Raw genomic sequence first — 19,524 nt, 5'->3', positions numbered from 1 at the left:
ACAATGAATGCCTTGAATAAACAGAACAAATAGAAATATTATCAATCTACGTATATATATTTATATATCTTCAAATATGGATTTGTAGAAAAAGTCTCGGAAGCGAAAAAAAAAAAAGAGTTAAGTATGGTATTTAAAGGAATTAAAACCCAATACGGTAAATAGAACTTCAATTTTTCAGTTAAACCTTTTTTTTTATTTCATGGAAATACAACATAGTTGTACATTGTTGTACATTTTATACTCTTTTCTCCTTTTTTGTACTTGAAAACATGGTCACTTGTACAACAATATCATAAACAAAGCCTCATGTCACAAATGGAGCCATTGATGACAATAAATTACACTTGCCATGCTAAGGTTTTGAGATGATACATCGGTTCCTTCACTTTACGAGATTAACCTTTAAATGAACTAGAAGTCAGATTTGAATAAATATGATAAAAAGACACTGGAATTACAAAAAAAAAAAAAAAAAAAAAAACTATACTCATTTAAAACGGAGCAGAAAGAGATCACAGGGCTATTTAGGGAAGGTTACTTATTCATAATTATTTTTCCTTCATATGAAAAAAATAGGGGACTTTTTTTGCATATTTCGATAACACTGCTATATCTAAAGCAAAAATCCATCAATAGTAAATACTGACTATATTTGGGAAACTGCCCTTTAATTATAATTGACAATTTTAATTGTGTTTTTTTTCCTTTATGTGCAGAGTTTGTGTTCGTAGGTCTGCTCGACCAATGTCATCCACTCACACGCAAAACAGTTTAATCTAGTACAGCACTGTCTGTATACACCCTAGAGGTATTTTCTAGTCTTGTTTCTTTTATCTGTATTTTAACTCTTGAAAAAGCAAACACATTTATCCAGATGAAGATGTGTCTTTTCCAAATTGTAAATAATATCACTGTATTCATGTACAGAATAAAAAACTCTTTCCAACAGACAAAAAGAGAGAGAGCAAAAAAACATGGATGAGGTTTTCAGTCAGTAGAAGAGAGGCAACTATACCAAGGATGTGTAAATTAAAATATTAATGAATTAAAAACAAGAACAATTACAACACTCAACACTGCACTTTGTTCAACAGTGAAATTTACAGTGGAACTTGGGACCGAATAAAAACATGTCAGCGGGAGGCAAGAAAACAAGCTGGAGATGATAAATTAAAGCAAATAAAAAAATGCCATATGTTCCTTTGAAAGCAAGCAGGTGTAGAAAGAATCATGAAGAAATATTCAAATGCATTATGAGACAGTATGTATCATGAAAACAGGCAGATCAGATTATTATACAAATGAGCAAGTTTGAAATGTTGACCAGGTTTGAGTCATATAAGGGGGCACATATAATGATAGGACAGGTGTTCCTGGTGCTGTTAGGAGCTGTAGTAGCACTTAAAGAGCAGCACGTTGAACTTAAAATAACTTTATATAACTTAGAAAATTTGTTATATGTTGTACAATTTCATACTTTACTGAAACCTTGTTGGGTTTGCTTTTGTCTCTGCTGTTGATCGCAAATTCTCAGATCTCAGATCATAAGATAGACATACTCTTTTGGCATTTGTATCAGTGGTCCATTCCACAGGTGTGCAGCTGGGGGAATGAGAGAAGGCATGCATGAGTCTGAGTGAGAGCCACACAGGTAGTAAAATAAAAAGAAAAGATGTGAATATACGCTTCCACCTCTGGTCTGGACCACTTCTATGGGTTTAAAGAATCCAAAGACAGTTTAGTTTAGACACAGGAAGAGTTTGAGAGGATCTGTCTTTGGATTCTTAAACCCCCCTTGGGGAGTCATTGTGGTAATCTATACCTCTACAGGACCAGCAAGAGGCAGAAATTAGTATCACAGCTATAGGGAATGTGTTTGTGTAATTGTTTTTGAGTGTGTGTGCGCTGTGAGAAGGGCCTTTTTCAACAGGTGGTAGCCAGAGATTGGTGTATAGGAGGCTGGAAACAGCGCACATGCTCCACAGTGGAACTGTCTGTCTCCACAGCCTTCATGTACTTGTTGAGGATGGCAAAGATCTCGTTGTTGAGGATCTGGTACTTCCTTATGCGATCAGCCATCTTCTTCAGGGGCTGTCAATGAAAACAGACCAGAATGGTGGAATTAAGTCACATGTCAACAGAAAAAACAAGTGAAACACCAGATAGTATATTTATGTGAGTAAATGCATAGGACATAATACACCCACCACATTTTTGATTATCTCATCCTTGCCATCCTGTCTTTGGACTTTGAGCAAGTGGTAGCAGAAATCAAAGAGGTCAAAACGACGCTGCTGCCCCAGCAGCACAATGATGGCACAGCCAGCCCAGTTCAGCCCATCCCCAAAGCACTGTCTGAAAGGCAGAATCCATACAGCACAGGAATCACAACATTTTCCCCATATATATGGCAAGTGCAGCACAAGTCTTAAAAAATGCAAAAAGAATTATGCATAAGAAAATGAACTACTTTTATGGAAATGTATTCCAGAGGATGTGACAAGATTTCATAATTAGACGCAAGAAGACGCAACCCGTCTTCTCTGATCCAGGGGCACCCTGCAGTGTTCTTAGCTACTGAGGTGAGAGAGAAAAGCAAGACATGCAAAGGCAGTCTCTCTTTTCTCCTCTCTGGCTCTCCTTGTGGGGAGGCATGCAAGGATTCATGGAGTTTCAGTGAGATATACATGTGCAGATGTTACTTACTCTGCTGTGAACTCGTGTGTGCCCACAGGGATGCAGTAAACAAACTGCATGGCACTCCACAGGCGGTGGAACTCCATACACTCATCAACATGCATCACCCCATTGGTGGGCGGAGGCCCACGCCACACTGCATCCTGCAGGAAGCTGCGGATGCGTGTCAGGATGACCTCGAACATGGAAAGGCCACAGCACAGACGTTCTTTGGTCAACAGGTCTCCCTCACGGGCAATGGCAATTTGCTGGTGAATAGAAAGGCCAAAGTACACATAAGTATGAAAGATGCAACATAGATAAATAAATAATAAAACACAAATTAATGGTCAATATTTTTCCTCATCTGTCTTCCTTCATGTCTGTCAGCCTTCCTGAGGAAAGAGTGGTGTTCAACTCACTTGTGGGGTTCCCAATCTCTCAATTAGAGGCACAAGATGGAGAGGGGCATATTTTGCTTCCAACCTTTTCATCCTCACCTCCAGACGCTCCCCCTCTGCATAATATACAAACACAAGAAACGACATGGGCAGATTGTACAAAAATGAAACATAACTCAAAGGTGACTGGTTTTTATTCATTTTATTCATCTTTAAATTATCACATCTATCTGTGTTGTGTACCTTTGATGTAGACCCTGGGCAGAATGTTCTGGAATGGGGCGGCATGGAGCAGATCACACACTTCCTCCTGGGACTAATATTCAAGAATAACACAAAAATACATCATTTAAATCAAAAACAGGAGCCACTTTGCTTCATGGACACCCATACACAGCATGCAGGTAGCCATGAGGTGATGTTGAGTTTCTTAACCTTGTCTCCAAACCAGTACTTACAGAGTGCTGCAACCACTAAGAACTAAAGCTTTTGAAATATACTTTTACAGTGTTGAGAAAACTGCCATGGGATCCAGACTGTCACACTATCCCAAGTTTACAAAGAGAAGGCGATAACGGAGGAAGTAAGTGCCTGTGTGTATCGTGGGGTCTAAGATTATCAAGTCATGATGACAGGCCAACATTAGCAGGATTATAATTTGTCACACTTTAAGTACAACATTCCATCTAATCTGGTTTGGCAACAAGAGGTCAACTTTAAAAGCATCTTTAAAAAATTCTCATCCTCCTGGATGTATGATGATAAAATGTTACGTGTATATTAGCCAAGAGAAGTTGTGGGATAACGCTTACTTCTCCAGCTTGCTTATCTTCATTGGTATCACAGGGATTGTTAGTCAATGCAACAAAGCTACAAACTAAATGTACAGAAGCGGCAGCCTCAGCTAAACGATGATGAGTGAGAAAAGAAAGCCATGCAATGATAAAAGCAAGACACACACTCAAACACACACACCCCTACACACCTGCAGTCCAAACCAACACACACACACACACAAACACCCTATACAGACTGAGGTCAATGCAATCAGACAATGGCAGAAAGAGTGAGAGCTGAAGTTGTGTTATGTATACAGGCATTACAGGTGCCCAGAACCAGAAGAGAGTATGGCGGCAGAGGTGTAGAGTTAAGCACAAGACTGTGACAGCAACCAACCAGACATCACCTCTTCCATGGAAGTCAAGGATGTAATGATTCTGCATTACATTTGGCCCTATGTGTGTTTTTAAAATTGACATATTAAACTGTCGATCAAATATATGTCTTGACTTTTACTTTTCTGTAAAAATGTTAAATTTCACTCAGATCACAGTGGTTCAGTCCTCTTTGCTTCCATGGCTGATTGGAGGTGAAACTGTGTGTGCTAATCTGACATGGTGAGGAAGAGAAATAAGCAAACACAGCAGCCCAAACCAACAAAAGATAAAAGACAAAGTCTCTGTTATTTTGATACTAACGACAAGACCTAAATCCTTACCACCTGAGGTAGATGCCAGCGTGTAATGAAAAATAGAGTTGTATTTCAGAAAAAAAAACAACCCAAAAAAACAAAACAAAACAAAACAAAACAAAAAAAAAAAAACATCAAAGATCAAACACACTTGGGGACACTCAGACTGGGGGCCTGATGGTTTTGACAAATTTTGATTTAAGATCAATAACATAAATGAGCCAGAAACCTTCAGGAACCCAGGTTATTCCCCATCCATAGTACAAAAATATGGCAGTCAAAAAAACAACACATGAAAGTCCCTACTCGAATCATCTGATCATACTCAAACAACACAGAGGGGATTAATAGTGAGAGGGCAACTGAATAACTGGGATACAACTAATGAACTTACATCAACAGTAATGAAAAGACGAAGGAACCAGGTATATAATAACAATATATATTACTATAAGATTGGAAATGAACAACTTGCAAAGGGAAACATCTTACCAGAGCTTGCTCGATGAGCAGGCAGAAAAGGATGGCATTCCCCACCTCCCTTAAACTCTGGAAGACATCTGTCTTCAGCTCAGCATACTCAATGATATCCTTAAGCTGATGGTGGAAGAACTCCAGGATACCTGGAATGGCATAAATGGAAAAATGCAGCAATGATACCCACATTTAAACACAAGCAGTTAAACTGAACGTCTGTACTGCTGCCTCATCATCCTATTGATAATCCATTGCTTGCAGGCTAAATCGGGAGCAGTCCTGCCCAGCTGCTCTGACACACATTTGGTCCGAGCATCAGGCCCTCACAGCAGAGGACCTGGAGATCATTAACCGCTGACGGTAAGATCACAGCCAGTAAGCCAGGTTCAGAACTCAGGGTACAGAACATCAGTAATCTACAGATTACTAGGCTCTCCTCATAGGGATATCCCATCTGACAGGCCTTTAATCTGCACACACAGCTCTGGCCAGTGTAGGTCATGGAGTACACAATGATGCAATGTAAGTAGGGAGAAGTAAAGCATCTTTTGTGCCTTTGTGTGCCTGACACAATTTTTTAATCATTTTGTTTTGTGTATCACACATTTCAAAATACTTCAAATCAATTTTTTATTTTAATCAGAATATACAAATGTATCCCAAATCAGTGCTGTCTCCAAACCTTGGTCACAGGATTTGTACTCAGTACAGATAAAATCATTATAGTGGGTGATTTTACTATTCATGTAGATGGTGTCAGCCTTAGTTCTGCATTTAAGTCATTACTGGACTCAACTGACTTTTCCCAGTGTGTCAAGGAACCTACTCACTGTTTCAATCACACCCTTCATCTGGTGTCAACTTATGGCATGGAAATTGACCAACTATCTTCTCTCCCACCATTACTGTACCTAATTGCATTTCAGTTTACAATAAATGGTTGCAAAGCGTCTAGGAACAAATTCAACTATAGTCGGCATTTATCTGAAAATGCTGTGGCCAAATTTAAGGAGAATATTCAGTCCTCTTTTTCTAAATTGCCATGTCTTCTACCCTACACAGATTGCTGACCTTGTGAATAGCACTATGGCCTCACTGTGTTCAAATTCTGATTCTGTTGCTCCTCTGAAAAATAAAGCAATGAACCAAAGGAGTCTGGCACCTTGATATATTACTATAACTACTATTCAGTGTTGACAAAAGAAAACAAGAATATCTCCTGGTTTCTGTACAGTACTGTAGCCAGGTTGAGAGAGAGTCGTAGCTCAGTGGAACCATTGATTCCTTTAGCTCTTAGCAGTGATGATTTTACAGACTTTTTTACTAATAAAATCAACAATCAGAGCCAAAATTCAATCCTTTACCTACAATTGGCAGTAGTCCACTTTCAAATGCAGCAGCTTCTCAATTAACTGGAACACCTGTTTTGTATTTGGAATCTTTTTCACCTTTACATCTCCCAGAGACTTCTGTTTATTGTTAAAGAACAAAAAAACACTTCTGAAAGAAGTGATAAAGGGCTGCTCTCAGAGTAGTGATCCACTCTGGACCAAACAGGCAACCTGACCTACTGATAGACTTATGCTGCCATCCCTAGACCCATGTCAGCAGTACAGCTAAAAATCAGCTACTGACAAATAAATAGCCTCTTACAGCGCTCTTACTAGGAAGACTTTTTTACTTTTTGAAAAATAAATAAATATATATATAATTTCTGCTTTAACAGACCTAACCTGGAATGCACGAACTGAAGTGCACGATAAGAGTTGCTGCAATATTTCACACTCATTTGTTAACTGTCACAGCCCCTGACAGGTTCTGAAATAGCAGGGCAGGAAACTATTTAGCAAAATACTAATTGATTAATTGATTTTGACAGTGGTTTTGTTAAATGCAACTTCAAACACAAGCTAATGTCACATTATCCCTTCACTACTGATGCAGGAAAAAATATCCTCTGTGAACCAGGTTATATAAACATTTACTGAGGAAGTGAAGTGGTGCAACCAGACAAATGCACATAGCAAATATCAAATGTTGTTGATTCTAAGATAACATTCAATATCTACTCCACTTTTCTACCAAACATGGTGGAGATGATAACTCAATTTAAATTTTACGGCTGTATAGGGATTTAAATTGATGTTATAAATGCTGCAGATATAACCCACGTGCCCTCTATTCGCTGCAGCGATGAGGACCAATCTCACCTGGGGAGCCATATTCATGGCGCGGTAGACGGCAGATCTTGGGCATGACTTCTATCAGTGTTTTTACGTACTGCAGGATGGTGCCCTGTAACTGCAAAGTGCAAAGGAAGACAGATAGTGCACAGCAGGCAAAGGAAAGAAAGGACACAAGGAGGGAACAAAAAGATGACTAAGAAACCGGCACACTGAGGGGGAGGCAAACAGGTTTTTTTGGGATCTGGTGGAAAATGAAGATAAATACCAAGCTCTTGACAATCTTAAGGAGCTCCTCCATCACCACAGCAATGCCTTGGTAACCAAGGAGACGACAGATGGTCTTGAAGTGAGGCGGGCCAACAAAGTTTCTGTAGGAGCTGTATATGTGGGAGTAGGCAATGTTCAGAGGCTGGGAAGAGAGGAAGACACAGAGTTAAACTGAAGCTAGCAGGGGGACAGGCTTTTTTTACTTATTTAACCACAGACTTTTTAGAAGACTATCACGCCGGCTAAATTCTAAATCATTCGAGACACCATACCTTGGATCCATACAGGTAGTAAGGCTGTACATTGGCTGGCTTGTCTCTTTGAGGCTCCTGGGTGAAGGGAATGGCTGTGCGAACAAAGCTGAAGGGAGAGGGAGAGAGAAAGATTAACAACCAAATTGGCTTTAAATGAAAAGTCTCTCCACATATCCCCAAGCTCAAACTGACCGGTTCGTGGATCCGTTGTAGCAGTAGTTAGGGAGGAAATCGAAATTGAGTTCCCAGAAGACATGGAGCGTGATTCGTCCATAGGGTGCAGAGACGTTGTGGTTGGCTTCACGAAACATGGCATCAAAGCTGTCCAGAGTCATGTGTTTGGACAGCAGCCTGTGGGTTAGTCTGTTGATCTCAAGCAGCCACTCCAACTCCTGTCCAGGAAGCATTTGAAAGCAATTATGATATGAAAGGGGGTGAGTTCATCTTTAACAGGTGCACATCCCTGGCATGTGAGCTTACCACTATGGAGGTGAGGTCCTCACTCTCAAAGCGACTGATAGCATGGTCCAGAGACTTGTACATTGCTGCTGAAATCCTCTGGGTGATCAAGCGGTTCAGGTCAATGGAGCGACCCAGCAACTGCAAGGTACAGCACAGATATTACGTAAAAATAATGACGTAATGTCGACCAAAATGTCTGCCATAGAATAGAAGAACCTAAAGCACAGACGGAGTTGATTGTATTGTTCCAGTACCTGTACGTGTCTCTGTTTGAGCAGCGTCTCGTAGCGATTTGATGGAGGGTATGGGATGATTACACCATAGTTTTTACACTCTGCTCTGAAGCGCTTATCTAAGAGGACACTGTGGAAGACAGATTATATAATTCATACATCTTAATTACTGTACATAGAGAGCTACAGTGTATGCCAAGAATGCTGATGAATTAAGCCTCTTAAGTCTCTTCTCTTACCTCCCAGCCATTGCCTTGTAGTAGGCAAATATCTGATCTGCTAACTTGTAGACAAATTGATCGAAGCAAAGGTTTACCTAAAAAGTGACACAGCGTATCATGAAGAAAACATTCTCAAGAGAGGTAAAGGTTGATGCAGCCTATTTGAGAAAAATTGAATTACCTCTGCTTCGATTTCATCATAAAGGAACTGTTTCTTGAACTTTGTGAGAGCGTAGTATCCACTGTCATTATACAAGTCGAGAGGATACAGCACATATCTGGGGGAGGGGGAATAACCGTTACCATATTATCTGTTCTTAATCAATCTCAGTTTTTCAGCTGGGTTTTTTTTCTTACTCCATCATGGAGGGCTCCTTGGTCTCCAAAATATGGTCAGTTAGGATCCAGGGCATGGACATCTCAATGGGGAACTGAATTCTACGGCCCATGGTCAGCTCCAGGAAGAACTCTCTGAACCACAGCTGGGAAAGGTCGCAGCACTGTTGTAGGGCCTCTGCAAAGCAGGAAAGGAAGAAAAATAAGTGTGTGTTTATTCTAAAACCACATCAAATTATTTTAGCCTCAATAATCTCACCGCTGAAATTGAGCAGGTGTGTGAAGAAGAAGGACTGTTTGTGGAACTCTTCTATGGCCACCACGATAGGTCCGTCCAGACTACTGCGGAGAGTCTTCTTAGACCCACTCTTATCTGCTATCAGGGACTCCAGCATGGTGCGCACCATGTACAGCTGCAGAGGGAGTATAGAGGGCAATAGGGTTAAATGTTACAGATTAATTAATCATCACGTCTCTTAATCCAATCTTGATCCTATCCTGGAGTCAGTATAATCTAATTGACATAATTGATTGATAATTGATAATTGAAATGAATTGATACAATTTCACTGTTATTTGTCAAACAACTTTTGCAGTTGTTAAGAAATGTGTGTTGTGACAGTTCAATCTGCGGCAATGTAATAAAAAAACTGTTATTTTGTCAGTTGAGAAGAATCCCTGTGCAGGTGCAGGATGTTTTCTTTGAAGCGCTTTGTCTGCTGATGAATGTTTAGAGCAGCTCTGCTCACACAGGAGGTGTGTGTGCGCAGCTGTTTGCTGGGATGTATGCAAAGCCACTAAACATAATCAACTAACACAAATAATAACTTTGTAAGAAAACTAACAGGGAAGTTCCAAAAGTCTTTCAAATATATTTTTCTTGTAATACTTTTAGATTTTTCCCTGAGTAGACTGATTGATAAAAAGAAATAAAAGATCTCAAGACCTCTTCCGCAGCCGTTGTTACTGGTCAGAGTCATCCCTATTTTGCCTTTTCCTGAATATCTTTAATACTATGACGGTCTTAAGCCATAAGTTTACCTGTGTGCTGGAGGGTCCTACAGCCCTGCGGGGAACTTTGATATCAAATCCACCTTTCGGGTCTTTCTCTCCCCTCAGACAGGGGTCGTTTGGAGGCTCCCTTGCACCTTCCCAGTCGCAAACAGTCTTTCGGATGGCCTGGAGAACACTATAAACAAAATAGGATTATAGAAGTGCTTCAGGTCCCCTATCGCTCAAAAAAACAAAACAAAACAAAAAAAACAAAAAAACAAAACAACAATCACAAAAGTTATTGATGTGATTTTAAAGTACATTTAATCAGATGATCTTTATGCGTATGTACCTAATGAGGACGTTCTTTTTCTTGCGTACAGCCTGGCGCAGAGGCTCTCTGAGAGTCATCTGGGCAAAGTCCTGCAAGGCTGCGTAGATGGTATTCCTGATGGCCTGGTTAAACACTGACTCCATTCGGCCCATCAAAACCTATACAGTACATCACATCATATCATCATCATCCTCCTCCTCCTCCTCCGACTCAACCCCACCCTAAGCCCAGCATTAAAGAAATATCTGTTGTGGGATCCATTATAGATGCCTTCATGGTGGAAGAAATCATTTTTAAAATGCATAAAAATGTTTAGAATAATTATTCAGGTAAATCCAGAAGCTTGGAATATACAGATATGTTTTGAAAGTTAAACTGTTAGACAAAAGATGTGTCCTACCTAAGTCCAATGTATGGGCACTGCAAGTATCAAGTTTCTACAACATAATTTTTTTTAATGAATACTTCTTAAATTATGCTTGTATATGCCAGTTAAAAAGTACGTACGTTAATGTGCATGTGAGGGGTCAAGCATTAAACCAAAGTAGCAATAAACACAAAAAACATACAACAAACAAAACAAAAAAGTAAATACTACACATTTTTGAGTCAGGAGTCTTAAATATCAGGCTGCAGTCAAACAATTTTGTTTAGCATGAAACCGACAGCCAGAGGAACGTTAGCAAGGCTAACCTTTTTACTCCCTGTCTGTATGCTTATCTTATCTAGCATGCTGCTATTACTAAGTTTTATGACTAGCCACTTATCTGCTAGCTGCTTTCTTGCTGTATAAGATGTCTTTGTACCACCTGTTGATGTCATATTTTCAAAATGAACATTTGGATGCCCGCAAGGGCAACAGATGTTTTACCTGCAGCCCTTTGATCATAGCAATGACCTCCACCAGGGCAAACTTCTCTTCGCTGGTGTAATTGTAACGTGTGGCCCTTTCGTACTCCTCTGCTGTGCCGGGACAGTCCTTGTTACAGAATTTGTCTGTGGGATGGACCAGCTTCCACGAGTACTGGAGGAGACATCAGAGCAATATTAAATGGACCAACGATCAATGGTAGAAACCACTTTTCATTGTTAACCCACACATACCAATTTTCCCCACCCACACAAGAACTCACAACTTCCATGACGTGCGTGCTCCACTTGGACAGCAGCTGCAGTCCTCTCAGAGCCAGGTCGAACAGCTCCCTGTACTCTTCGTCAGACTTCTGGCTGTCCAGGCCCGAGCCTGTCACCACTTCGCTGTTGCTGTAGCGCGCCAGCTCCGAGATGAAGCGGATGTGGTCCTCCCTGATCTGCACCATCTGCTCACACAGGTTGTACTGCGGCGAGATGCTGCTCTGGGTGCATGTCCACCTGGGAAGAGAAAGGAGAAGATGGATGGTTATGAGGGCACGGGTGGGGGCAGGGTGTCTAGAGGGTCAAAAAGCTTCTGATTTTTTTTTTTTTTTATGTTTTAGTGCAGTTTTGTCAACACAGACATCTGAGAGGGCTCTCTTACTTGGACTTGTTTTCTTCATAGTGAGCACTCGTCTCAATGTAGCGTGACAACTCTATCTGCATGTCGCCGAACAGCGGCACCACTTGAAGCTGAAAAACGCAAGGACAACTGTCTCACCTGCTGCTTTTATGTGCAAATACGTTCCTGGATAAAAGAGATGCTGAAAGAGCAAAAGCCTTACTTTGAAGAACTTGTCAATCTTGCTCAGGTTGATCCTCTTTTTAGCATCTAGTTTGTAGATATTACTCACATTCCCATCCATCAAGTACAGACCAAAGCCCATCACCTGACACAGGGAGAGCGAAGACTTGTGTTACAGTGACAAATGAAACTGAGCCAACTACAGATCAGACATTTGACTGCCATTGGTTGGCAGCATGTTCAGAAGTCAAACATGTGTACCTTGAGCAGCATGTGTTTCTCACTTGGTGTCAAATACATCTTGTTCTCATAATAGTCAACGCAAATATTGACAATATCTGCCAAAAGTTCCTCATAGCCAGGAATAACCTCCAACTGTTGATGCAGGCACTGCACAGAGACAGACAAATAATAGAAAAGATTCTCCGGCTAAAGACAACCGTTATTTTAAGCACTGATTCATTTAATTTTATTAATAAAATGAAGTATGATGAAGTAATGCTACAATCATTTGATTCACTATGAACATATATTATTAACACACATATAGAGAAATGCCTCCACATTTCAAAAATGTGGCTAGGTTACTATTCCTTTTATTCAAACTAATAAAATTCCTTTTCATCATTTGTACAAAGACACACAGGATTCTGCACACCAACCTGAGTGATCCTGTTGTGGTTGGCTAAAAACATGGAGAGATTCTGGGACTCCTGGATGGACTGAGGGTCGGCCATCTTCCTCAGGAATTGAGCTGCCCTGGAGATAAGAGGAGACAAATGTTCACCTGGCTCTTCAGATGGGGGAAAAAAAAAAAAAAACAAGAAAAAAACATACATTCACACACAGATCTATAATTCATGATGCACAGGTCATTACCTTTTGTAGGCAGAGTGATCGTTCTTAACGCTACACTTCATGTTCTTCAGTTCATCGAGCACTGCAAACATGTTAATGAATTTGCCCAGAGTGAGTAGGTAGGCCTCAGACACAAAGTCCTTCCTTCTCTCAGCATGGCACAGACGCTTCACTTCACTACAGAATCGTTCGATGGCTTTCCGCTTTAAAGAGAAATAAAAAATACATACAGAATTGAGCACTTGTCTCTTGAGCAGCTCTGATTCAAATTTCTGTAAAATATAAAATATCAACTGAGTCTTACCTGGAAGTACATGAACTTCATGAGCTTTGTAACTTCGGGCTCTAACACCTCCACTGTTTTCTCATAAATTTCAACTCTATTGGGTTGCTCATTGCATTTCACCTAGCAAGCACAAGAGGGTGCCATCATACAGCTTGCTGTTGCAGCCGCAATATTAGAACATGCAACATAACAGACTTTTCTGGCAGAAATACATGAGGTAAACAAATATTATCTGTTTTGATAAATCTGTAAGGAGGTCAAACCCCAAGAACGTCGTAATCTTGAGGTATATTTTTCCAATCCAGTGATGACATTCCAAAATACAGCAATCTCCAATTTATTTTGAATGAAGCAAATGAAACAACATTTTGAGCAGAGGCAAAGATTAGTTATCTGTTTAATGTGTGCATGTGTGTGTGTGTTTGTATTTCACCTGGGGAATGGCTCTAGAGCAGCTTCTCCAGGTGTAAAGCATCACAGCATACTCATGCCCTTCCTCCAGCATCTCATTCTGCACAAATATAACACAACATTCAAAGTGGTATCTCGGGTTGATGACTCAATCTTCTATTTCTTACTTGTGGAAAAGCACTTAACATTTCTTCCATTCGGAGTGATCTAGATTTCCCTATCACTCCTCTAAACAAGAACCATCCTCAAATACATCTGCTTCAACTTCAGTAGGACTTCCTGATTAAACAGGGTCAAATAAAGCTCTACTTCCCCTCTTTACCAGTCAAATCACACTCTCCATTCATTCAGCAACAGGGGAAAGAGGTTTAGTGCTCCACTGTCTGCCTGATTCACCACCATGTGAAAGGAATGTGTGTCTATATGAGTGTATGCGTGTCCTAGCCAAAAGCTAACAAAGGAGCCAAATGATAATCATTTGACAAAAAAAAAACAAGGCTTTCTTTAAGGGTGCAAGGCTGCTTCCAAAAGTCGCCTTTGTGTTTGCTGAAAGAGAGGCAGCTGTTATTAAACGTAGGCAACAAAATATTGATTTAAGCCATGAAATGGGAAAGCTAATATGATGGTAAACCACAATGTGTGGTTTTTGGGAACCAGGGTCTCACCATGCTGGAGTGGACTGTGGCTTGCTCTATATAACGAGCGATGCCGGTCACGAAGGCATTCCTGTCTTCAAAATTGGTGTCAAAATTAGCCTGCAGAAGTTGAGATAAAAGGGTGAGTTAGCACAGGCTGCACAATGATACACTGAAAACTTCAGCGTGATGGCGAAGAGGTAGGTCGGTGCTTGTGAGCATCGTACCTGATACATAATAGAGGAGGGAGGGGGTTCGATGCATGGCTGCTGGTCCGGGAGGGGCAGCTCCTCCAGCAGGTCCACATTGGACAGAGCATCCTCCAGGGTCACGTGGGTCGTCATGGTAACAAAGCGTCACTCACACAACACCCGAGTCTGACATAGAAAAAGGAAGCAAATGCGATATTAGAAAGTCTGATGATGTAAGGTTGAATGTGCTTTAAGACAGCGAGAGACAGGGGAAAGACTGTGGAGTAAATGTGATGAAAGAAAAACTACAATTTCATCTTAAAAATACGTTTAACATTTTAAATTGGCACTACATATGTGCAAACAAGAAATATTATCAGTGAGGGGAGAACAGTTAGCAAAAAACACCATCCTTAAGCTAAGAGTAATGGTTAAATTGTTGAACTTGTTGGCTACAAATAATGAATAAAGGCTAATTTAGCCAAAAGTAAGGGATAGATTATTTGCTACCACTAATAACTATGGAGAAATGCTGAAATAGCTATCTACAAATACACTCATGTCTGTTATGAATAATGGATTAGATATATCCAATGAATACACAGTTGAAATAGGCAGCTAAACTATTGGATGGATTAGTGAAATGGCTAATAGCTACAGATGAACATGTAAAACATCCTGCTCCAGCAGTTCTCGTGATAGCAGTACAAAATACAAACCTAATCACATGGACCTGACCGTGCTATTGATGGCGGCAATCAGTGGCACGTGGACTAATATCATTTAAAATGATCACATTTGGGATGAGCCAATGCTTTAGAAGGTACAATTGAATAAATTAAATATATGTTGGTCAGTTAATGCAGTGAAATTGCTTTTTAGTGTTGAAACGTCTAGACAACACCATTTCCTCATTGAAAACCCCTTTTGGTCTGTGTGGTGCAGTGTGTCTGTGCTCACCCTGCACCTGTATCCTCTCCTATTTCACGATGTGGCAATAAACTGATGCTCAGGGGGAAGTAAGAGGCAGAGGTCTCTGTCACTCCTTCCTTTTAGGCTCCTCATTTGAATAGAGGAATATTTGAAGCATCTCATTCTTGAAATGCCAAGACGTAAAAATCAGATTGATCTTAGAAAGGCAGAGAGCAGTGTGGCAAACAAGAGACGCCTTGACAGATTCCTCTACTACACCATAAATACAGCTTGACACAGATGTGGCCTGCCAAACCTACAAGCTGCATGTAGGCTTACTAATATTATCACTAATTAAGTTGAGGTGGGTGCAGTTTCCTGTGAAAAAGTCACGAAGTTAGTAAAAGCAAGTGCTATTTCTGCACAAGGGTGTCTCAGGGCAAAAGTGAGACATGAATAAATCATCAAAGCTTTCATGATAAAGATAGCAGTGATAAGAGTAAATGAATATGGACTAATGTTCATTGGAGACTTTTTCTGCTAAATATATACTGTCAAACCTCTTTTCCTTCCATCATCTTCATAACTGATATCATCAAATTGGCTGAGTAGTAGCATTATTTTCCATTGTAGCATATGACAAGCTATGTGCTGTAGTCCTTAACAGAAACTTTTAATTTCTGCAGTACCAGGAACAAATGATAGATACCACAAATTTAGGAAGCATGAAATGGAAACAACCAAAGTGCTGAACAATCTCAGCAAGGCTGAGGATAAAATGTCAGCACGTACTTCTCTGCTGTGTGCAATCAGCATGCCGCCTTCTAATGTTGTTGTAAAGAACATAAAAAGATGATTTTCTTGTGTGTGTGCGTTTCCTGTGTTCTTCTCACAACCTGTGGCCTGATGCATAAATGAGGCCTTCACACAAAAGAAACACTTCTCAAAACACTTCTTCTCAGAGCGGGGGGGGGTTGGATACAACAAAATAATGCACTTCATGCATTTCTTTAATTAACTAATGAATTCTGTTAAAATGCTCAATAATTTAAGTCTACAGACTGATTATTTATTATCTCAATATTTCCTCATCACAGTTTCAGAGCTGCTGCACTCTGTAGTTAAAGGAAGAATTTCTAGTCCCAACAAATGAAGGTCAGATTTAACAGTTGGAATTACTACTTAAAGTTTCCTGATGAACTTGGTTTTTTCACAAATCAGTGAAACTGATGAAGCTGTCTTCATTCTTCTGTCAGAAATGTCTGACAGTGTTTGTGAATGCAACCTGATGGATATGAACGCATATTTGTGGTTTTGTGCTCACCAATTGGACTGTTTTTCATTATTATTTTTTTTAATCATGAATCTACAGAGACCTTTGCGCATCTGGCACCTGGTTGGCTATTTTTAAGTGTTCAGACTATAGAAAATGAAACATTCAGCAGCTTGCTATGGTGGTGGTGCTGGGGGGGCTATTGGGGGGTTAAGGGTGGGGCCTTCTGTCAGGGAGACAAACATGCTCAGCGCTGTTGAACTCCTGTCTCTGCTCGGGAATACAGGCACAGACTGAAGCCTGGTTTGGCTGAATAAACTTTCCCACCCTACAACAGACTCTGTTCAATAGTTGCCACGTGTGTGCGTGTGCGCGTGCATGCGTGTATCTTTACAAAGCAAAGAGCCTGTTCATTCCTATCTGAACACTTGGTAACGTAGCTGCAGGCCTGTGTTACAATAGAAGGCAACTAAGACAACCACGCTCCTCAGAAAATCATATCCAGTAGTTGGGCTCTTTAGCTAATTCAACACAGAACATCACTGACATTCACAGCAATATCACCCCTTGCCAATCTGACAACACAACTAAAGCTTCTATACATGAGAGGCTTGGGTCAGATCTCCTCATGACTAAACTGTGACAATCCAATAGTGTTGAGGAAGTGCTCCAAATAATGTCAGCGAATGAAGCCTGATAGGGCGACAGAGCAGGAAACAAGCAACATGAACCCAATGACACATCATTTGTAGAGGAAAATCATGTGGAGTGTTCTGCTAAGGGTTCTGTGTAATTCATCTTCCCTGGGAGAAAGACACGTTGAGAGAAAAGTGTGTCAAAGCCAGGGTCACACCACTCAATGGGATCTCCCCCCAAGGCTAGCTTTGTAACATATATTCATCCGTACAATAAGATGAGATGCGTGTGGAAGAGTGTGGAAGAGAAGGGAATCTCGAGCATTTAAACATGCACCATTATTTTCACCACGTTCGCAAGCACACATGCAGTGACACCAATTACATGTTTGTTTCGGCAGCATCTGTGCAGTCAACAGTGTGTCATCGTGTGCAGCACGCCGGCCAGCCAGCTGCCTGGCTGAGGTATTTCACAGGTCAACTGTTGTTTCAGAGACCAACAGGGCAAAAGTTCTATTGTCTCATGATCCCATTATGTCATGCTCACCTTGTTGGAGCTACAACAATGACAGAAGCCCCCAGCTCACATGGCCAAGCCTGGCAGGTGGAGGACAGTAAACAAAAACCTACACTGACACCATCTGCTTTTTTTTGTCTGCACTATATGCATCATTTTGGGGTTTTAAGGAGATCCCTTAACCAATTTATGGTGGCAAATAGGATCAAATGTATTATTGTCTGTAATTATCTGTCAAAACATGAATTTACCTGACTGAAAAGAAGAACTCATCTACACAATGAGCTTTTAATGTCTTCTTCTGACCAATTATCTGAGGAGAAACAATATGCAACTACAAGCTTCATGTTACAACATTAACCATATTGTTTATATATGACTTGGGAAATTAAATTCTGTTCATTTCCTGTTACTGACTAAACTCTACTACACATTTAGCTGATGAAATGTCTTAAACTGTCCCATAATACAACCCTAAACATTGTCCACTCAACAGCACAAATATAAGAAGTTTACAATGCTTTAAAAGAGAGAAAGTACCAAATGCTCACATTTTTTTAAAAAACAGCAAAACAACTAATTTTGACCTTTTTGTTAAATTTCTAGCCTAAATAGGTAATTTTGTGATCAAAACTCTTGGTACTTGACAGGCTGATGTATCTTTAAGCACAAGAAATGACTGTGGGAAATAAAATCAAGCCACAAGCAACCAACAATCTCTTACATCCAAACTGGTTTCTTTCTTCATTTGTTGAATTAAAGGTGATTTGGGGGATTTTTTATTTTATTAGATTTTTTCTATATAGACCATATGATATTTGGGATGGAATTTGTATGTGGCATGGATGAGTGCCAGCAGGAACTACAGCCTCATCATTACATCATGCTGGCTGGTAGAGCTTTCCAACAGGTAACAGATCCCTCCTCTGATCGGCAGGGTGGCTGGATGTCACATCGAGTGGAGGAACATGTTTAGACGGTAGTGTGAAACGGAAGTGGGTGAACCTGTAGTGTGAGCATCAGTAACGGGCCTGCACGCCGTTACAGTCTGTGCCCTGTTGGATGGGGGTGGGGGTGGATGGGGGTGGGGTAAAAAAATAAATGAAATAATAAAAAAATAATAACACAGAATGATGAAAGAGAGTGAATGCGCCATCTGAAGCTTCCCGTCAGAAACCCCCCTCATCGGTGCACTTGCCAGAGACGAGCCCTCTCCTCACCCCACCCATCTCTGTGTGGAGCTGCCGATGTAAGCTAACGGTAGTGGTGGTGATGGGGGGGTCCCATTCATGTGTTAGAATAAATCCGCGAAAACCCGAGCGAGCTCCATCCGTCCACCCCGGCTCCGCCGTCCGTCTCCGCCGATCGGGGCCGATTGTTGACCGGACCGATGAGTACCGGAGGAGGGATGCACGGTGTCAGACGGAGGAGGAGGGGGGGGGTATAAAAAACAGCTCTGTGATCTCCAGCCATCATCACTACCCAGCGCACATCACCAGCCCCGACCCGTCCCCGCTGCTGCGGCTCCATCCGCCGCCGCTTTCCCTCCACATACCTGTCAATAGCATGTCCGTCCGGCGGCACACGGAGACGGGCGGACGGTGTCGGTCCAATGTTGGCCGGGAGATTTTTTTTTTCCTCCTCGTCTTCTGTACCGTTTGATGCTCCAGTTTCGCCCAGTCCCTACCCAGAGCTAATCCACCCCACACAAAGAGCAGAAAATGGCTGCAAGTGCATTTTCTTAAAGGGACAGTCACAGCCGAGTGATGGAGGAGAGAGAGAGAGAGGGGGGGGGGGGGGGGGGGGGTGAGGACCCCCTCCCAAATGTTGATTCT

General features: G+C 41.1%; 1 protein-coding gene across 1 annotated transcript; it reads right to left on the bottom strand.

The window, feature by feature from the left end:
• Positions 1–1,926: 1,926 nt before the first annotated feature.
• cyfip2 (cytoplasmic FMR1 interacting protein 2) lies at positions 1,927–19,388 on the bottom strand. The gene is made up of 30 exons (XM_029512191.1): positions 19,245–19,388; positions 14,389–14,538; positions 14,192–14,281; positions 13,549–13,626; positions 13,134–13,235; positions 12,851–13,032; positions 12,634–12,730; positions 12,233–12,361; positions 12,012–12,116; positions 11,831–11,919; positions 11,448–11,685; positions 11,186–11,338; positions 10,333–10,472; positions 10,029–10,176; positions 9,247–9,400; positions 9,009–9,165; positions 8,833–8,929; positions 8,670–8,746; positions 8,452–8,560; positions 8,216–8,335; positions 7,928–8,127; positions 7,754–7,841; positions 7,480–7,623; positions 7,239–7,329; positions 5,044–5,174; positions 3,324–3,396; positions 3,102–3,196; positions 2,710–2,948; positions 2,211–2,358; positions 1,927–2,094 (listed from the first exon to the last, which is right to left on the bottom strand). Exons 2-30 carry the CDS (start codon positions 14,503–14,505, stop codon positions 1,927–1,929), a joined length of 3,759 nt encoding a protein of 1,252 aa, XP_029368051.1. The 5' UTR covers positions 14,506–14,538; positions 19,245–19,388.
• Positions 19,389–19,524: the final 136 nt, after the last annotated feature.

This window comes from Echeneis naucrates, chromosome 10 (assembly GCF_900963305.1).
Source record: "Echeneis naucrates chromosome 10, fEcheNa1.1, whole genome shotgun sequence".
Lineage (NCBI taxonomy): Eukaryota > Metazoa > Chordata > Actinopteri > Carangiformes > Echeneidae > Echeneis > Echeneis naucrates.
The sequence above is the reverse complement of the archived record's forward strand: the minus strand, read 5'-3'. Positions and strand labels throughout refer to the sequence as shown.